General features: G+C 38.2%; 1 protein-coding gene across 2 annotated transcripts in view; it reads left to right on the forward strand.

Moving 5' to 3' along the window:
• The window catches only part of LOC139553821 (unconventional myosin-VI-like), a 115,780-nt gene extending 111,920 nt beyond the window's left edge, over nucleotides 1-3,860 (forward strand). For both annotated transcript variants that reach the window (XM_071366537.1, XM_071366538.1), the window contains 2 exons: nucleotides 754-972; nucleotides 1,253-3,860. In XM_071366537.1, the coding sequence (XP_071222638.1) occupies nucleotides 754-972; nucleotides 1,253-1,452 (419 nt within the window). In that variant the 3' untranslated portion in view covers nucleotides 1,453-3,860. The remainder of the gene's footprint in view (nucleotides 1-753; nucleotides 973-1,252) is intronic.
• Nucleotides 3,861-6,038: the final 2,178 nt, after the last annotated feature.

The following is a 6,038-nucleotide window of genomic DNA, read 5'->3' on the forward strand; positions in this document are numbered from 1 at the left end:
GATTTGAAAACAGCCAAGCATGATACATTCACCTCGGGCTCAGAAACCAGCTAAGCATGATGCATTCACCTCGGACCCCAAAAAACACTTTTAAAGTAAATGTATTCTTTACGCACATGAAAGCTACAGTCTCCTTGTTTGCCCTTCATTTCTTTTTCATCCCAGGAACAGACAGATTTAGTTGCTTTCCCTGTATTTGCATATGTCTCTATTGATGTGAAAGCTTTCTCGAAGGTCCCATTTACTTTGCCTTTTGGTTTGGCTTCAGGAAGCAAGTACTTGAAAGTCTGCCTTGTAAGCAGCTTACCTGGCTTCCCCCCATGGCATGCGTTTGTGTATTTTATCTCATCTTTGATGTCTCATATTTTCAGAGTTTCATGTTTTTGCTTACTTCCACCACCCAAAGATTCACCCCTTCAACTCAGTCATGCTCTTAACTTCAGAGAGGAAATTGCTTCAAACATTAATGGACTCTTCTCTGTATAAAATTGTACATTTTAGTCATTCAGCAGACGCTCTTATCCAGAGCGACTTACAGTAGTGAGTGCATACATTTTCATACTCTTTTTCCATACTTGTCCCCCGTGGAAATCAAACCCACAACCCTGGCGTTGCAAGTGCCATGCTCTACCAACTGAGCCACACGGGACCAACACAGGATTGCTCCTCTTACGAAACAAAAACACCCCTAATTCCAAATGTGATCACATATCATATCTGGCAGTATAATGACATCAAACCCGCCACATACAGCCCAACAGAACCTGGCCCCGGCCGTGGCCACCCAGCAGCAGGAGATGGCCATGAACCGCCAGCAACGATACTTCCGCATTCCCTTCATCCGGCCCGCTGACCAGTACAAGGACCCCCAGAACAAGAAGAAGGGCTGGTGGTACGCCCACTTTGATGGGCCCTGGATCGCCAGGCAGTTGGAACTGCACCCAGACAAGCAGCCCATCCTGCTGGTGGCAGGTGGGTACCTCTAGCTGGATCAGCTTTGATATCTTCTGGATATGTACATTGATGTGTTTGTAATATGAAACTCTAAGCGCAGTATGTATTAGTGCATGTTTTAGTTATTACATTTAGTTGGTCAGTAATTATGAGTGTGTCAAGTAGATGGTTTTGTACGTGTGTCCTGAAAATATCCCTATTCAATCATATATATTCTCTGTGTATGCATTCTCCCTACCCTATTAAATCCTGTTTTGACTGTCAGTGTCTCTCTCTATCTCCCTCCCTCCATCCTCAGGGAAAGACGACATGGAGATGTGTGAGCTAAGCCTGGAAGAGACCGGGCTGACCCGGAAGAGAGGGGCTGAGATCCTGCCTCGGCAGTTTGAGGAGATCTGGGAACGCTGCGACGGGATCACATACCTGCGAAATGCCATTGAAAGCAAGCAGGCCAGGCCCACGTATGCCACAGCCATGCTACAGAACCTCCTCCAGTGAGCCAGAGGGACCACCCATGTCCATAGGCTCAGTAGGAATGCAATAAATAATGGGAAAAGGGCAGAAGCACCCTCTATCATAGCAGCCTTTCAGGCTAACGCAGGGTTTCCCAAACCAAGGGGTACATGTTTTTGCCTTAGCACTACACAGCTGATTCGAATAATCAACTAATGATCAAGCTCATTTTTATCAGCTGTGTAATGTTAGGGCTAAAACCAAAACGTGCACAGATAGCCCAGCGTTTCCCAAACTCGGTCAACGGTTAGTTATCTCACCGAGGGCATTTCAAAGTTTTACTTAGATCTTTGTTGTGTGTTTTAAAAGTAGATTTCTATCATTTTTGTTGGTTTTGTTTATTTTGCTGTGTGAAAATAAAGACCAATATACATCCCATCTTAAATTCAATTTTTACTACGAGGCCTTAAAACTATTTGATATTATTGAAACACGTTTCAAAGCTGCACTTCCTTGTTTCATTGTTAAATGATAAGGAAGCACTGTTGGAACTGTTATATTTGATTGAATAAATGTTACAAGTATTTGGCTTTATGAGTTCTGGGAATAACTGAGTGTGTCGACATGTCATCTTGTATAATTAGGATTTAGAGTTGACCTGTTCAGCATAAAGCAGGTCATAAGTAGTGTTATTGTCCAAATAGAACAGATTATTTGTTGCTGCAGTGATGCTGGGACATGTTACATTTAGTTACTACACTTTGTATTTTTTATACTGTATCTACAATAACATCTTAATTTTAGCTAATACTGAATTATACATGTCATTGTTAACCCACAACTCTCATAGATTAAGTGGAGCACAAACCACTTTGGGGTGCTGTGAAAATATACACTTTCCAAATATCTAATATTTTTTTTATTTGTCATAGTTGGAGAAACAGGAAAAAGTATCTGCACACATCCAGTCAGATGCAAATGTAACTTAATTATAGCTGAGCTTTCTGGCAGCCAACCTTCATCAGAACATATCTCCACGAACAATAGTGGGACAGAGAAGGCCACACAGTGGTAGATTCTACCTATTATCTAGGAATATGTCATGGAGAAAAAAACCTCAAGCACTATATTTGTAGGCCATGGTGACACAATATATTCTCATCTAAGAACTTCTCATTTAAGAGGCCCAGTGTAGTCAAAAACATGATTTTCCTGTGTTTTATACATATTTCAAAGATACAATATGAGGTTGGAATAATACTGTGAAAATTCTGATAATGTGTAAGAGATGTTTGAAAAGACCGTCTGAAATTTCAGCCTGTTTTGATGGGATGTAGATGTGGCCTTCCATGGTGAATTAGTTAATAGACCAGTGAGAAAGAGTTCCGAACCTCTCTGCCTATAACAGCAAATTGTCGGTTTTCCCCCTCCCTCCCAGATAGTCCTAGCTAAATTCTTGCTTAAAAATTGGTCTTTGCTAAGAAGCTATTTTTTGTTCCTTTTTGACTATTTTAATTGAAAACAATTACAGTACGGTACTAATTGTTACCCAGAAATTATTTTAATATTGAGACAAAAACCGCTGCAGTGGACCTTTTAAAATAAGTTTATAATTTATTTTCAATCATAAGATTTGTAGGCATTTGTAAATGTATTTTCAGAGTGAACTCCCAAGCGCTTTCTGTTCACCACTAATATAAAATGCAATTGTCAAACTATTTTAATAGATGGGTTGGTTTAGCAACAAAACTGATGCGTGCACAACCAATGGGGCGAAACAGACGGTGTTGGCTTAAATTGTTGACAACATGTAAACTATATTTAATCTCCAATGTTTATTGAAAACATAAATGTGCACAATGACCACTTGTCTCTCAAATACATTGTTAGTTGTTTAGCTAGCTAGCGAATTCTAGCCATATTATTATTGACATGAAATAAGTCAAAACACCTCAAAACAAGACATGGTACCAAGAACAAGATGAAACGAGACACTTACACTTTCCCACGTGGCAGTTTGTCATTCTTGCTAGCAATCTGTCCGTCCAGAATCACAACAAACACCGCTGACGACTGCCCCATGGAAACGCGTGTACATCTTTTTCGTGATGATGTCAGCTAGCTGCTAACCCATCTATAACCATGTTGAAAGTTTGTAAGTGTGATTGTGTTATTTTGTCCTTCAGGTTTGATATCTAGATTACTTGACTCCATTTGCTGATATTTGACTTTCTTATGAGTCCGTCATCTCATTGTGGACCAGCAGTTATAATTTATTAACAATTTAATAATGAGTGATATCCTTGTTTATTATTTTCTGTATAGTGAAATAATGTTGACATTACACGTTCCTCAGTGTCATCTTTGTAGCTATTTTTCCATTTCAGATTTAACTTCTATTGTATGCTGATTGTTGCACTGCAATATAGGAAATAAATGTAGTCTACCTTTTATCATTGTGTGTACTGTAATTAATAGCAAGACTACTTCTATTTGTACTTCCTAAATGGCTGAGGACTGTTTGTTTGATCCAAATGAAGGGCAGTAGAGAGCCAAAGACTTTGAATGGATATTCTAATAATCATCATAAAATAACAATCCTTTGACAATGTTGATGGAAAATTCATTGAAATACATTTTGATTGTGAGCAATTTAATGAAATAACCAATTGACCCCCACAAATTAAGATATTGTAGGAAAATACTTTATTTTTCACTATAAAATGTAAAAGGGTAGGAGGGAAAAGCCACATCGAGTTTGTTTTTGATCTTGTACTCAAAACACACGTGATTGTTGGAAATGTGTAGTACAGCAGTATACTGTAGTACTGACTTTCTCCACACAGATGTATTGCTACATTTCGCATCTACACAACACTATGGTAAAATCATACACAGGAGTATTGCTTTAAACAACATGACTGAAGTTAAAAGCGTAAACATTTACATTAATTTTCTTTTTTGGGACACTGAACAAAGGTTAGAATAACATTAAAGCAATATCTCATCTAAGGTCATAATACCACCATGTGTATCAATTTGTAAATAAATACCTCATTGTGAGGAAAGAAAAACACCCTTTGTCAAGGATATACAGTATCTGAAAAATATTCCTAGCCTTCAATATACACTGAATATACAAAACATTATGAACATCTGCTCTCTCCATGACCTAGACTGATCAGGTGAATCCAGGTGGACACTATGATCCCGTATTGATGTCACTTGTTAAATCCACTTCAATCAGTGTAGATGAAGGGGAGGAGACAGGTTAAATAAGGATTTTCAAGCCTTGAGACCAATTGTGAATGTGTGTGTGCCATTCAGAGGGTGAATGGGCAAGACAAAATATTTAAGTGCCTTTGAACAGGGTATGGTAGTAGGTTCCAGGCGAGACAGTTTGTGTCAAGAACTTCAACGCTGCTGGGTTTTTTCATGCTCATTAGTTTCCTGTGTGTATCAAGAATGGTCCACAACCCAAAGGACATTCAGCCAACTTGAGACAACTGCGGGAAGCATTGGAGTCAACATGGGCCAGCATCCCTATGGATTGCCTTCGACACCTTTTAGAGTCCATGCCCCGACGAATTGAGGCTGTTCTGATGGCAAAAAGGGGTGGGTGCAACTCAATGTTAGGAAAATACCCTGTGTATAAATAGATGGATATACCTTAACACAACCTTCTAGTCCAGCATGTAATATCCACACGCCGTCTGCAATATGCATCCAATCCCAGGTACACTTCTCCATGTAATGTATGCACTAATTCCAGTAATTGATGAGTCCACTGCCATGACGTGAATTTCCAAGAGACAAGATATATTTCGAGTATACCGCTCAAGTTCAAAGCAACCAAGACTCTTGGTGCCAAGAAATTAGCCATCAAAGAACAGTTACCTCAAAGCATTCGTTTTCTGATGCCCTTAACAGGCAACAGGTTCGGTACTCATTTGGTGGTCGCCATGTCTGAAAAGGGGACAAGTGAAAAAGGGTATATCAAATGTTATTTCATGTCAGAAATTGCACGTAACATTTGTAATCATATTGACACATGAAATATACCCAAAACAGTAGTAAATTATATAAATATAACGCAATTAAAATAGTTAAACGGTACATACTTACCAGTATGTCATTATTAACACCCACTTTAAAAAAGATTCATTCATAAGTGCTAAATGTTGTGAAATTATCCCTTAATGACTTTCAAGCTGCTGATTATAGCGTCCAGATTAATTACATATTATTTAACTATATTACAAACAAGACATGTTATGAATGTTTATAGGTTATCTTGCACACAATCATTTGAATAATTTAATTTTAGCATGCAGTGATATTGCAATTATTTTGATTCCTATTCATAAATAATTATGCTCATGTTAGATGGGAAATGTCACTGCCAGTGATTTACTTTGACATTTTCTAAATCATACTTTTTGATTTGAAGAAATGCAATGGAACACTCAACAGCATTAGAAACTATGGTTTGGTTAAGTAATAAATCATAATCAAACTTATCAACTGATGTCTTACCTTCTAATGCTTTGAAATGCTTTTCCTAGAAAGTATTTAATACAATATATAAACGTATTGGACAACTGATGTCTACGCAGGGTTGGGGAGTAACT

Source organism: Salvelinus alpinus, chromosome 25 (assembly GCF_045679555.1).
Source record: "Salvelinus alpinus chromosome 25, SLU_Salpinus.1, whole genome shotgun sequence".
Taxonomy (NCBI): Eukaryota; Metazoa; Chordata; class Actinopteri; order Salmoniformes; family Salmonidae; genus Salvelinus; species Salvelinus alpinus.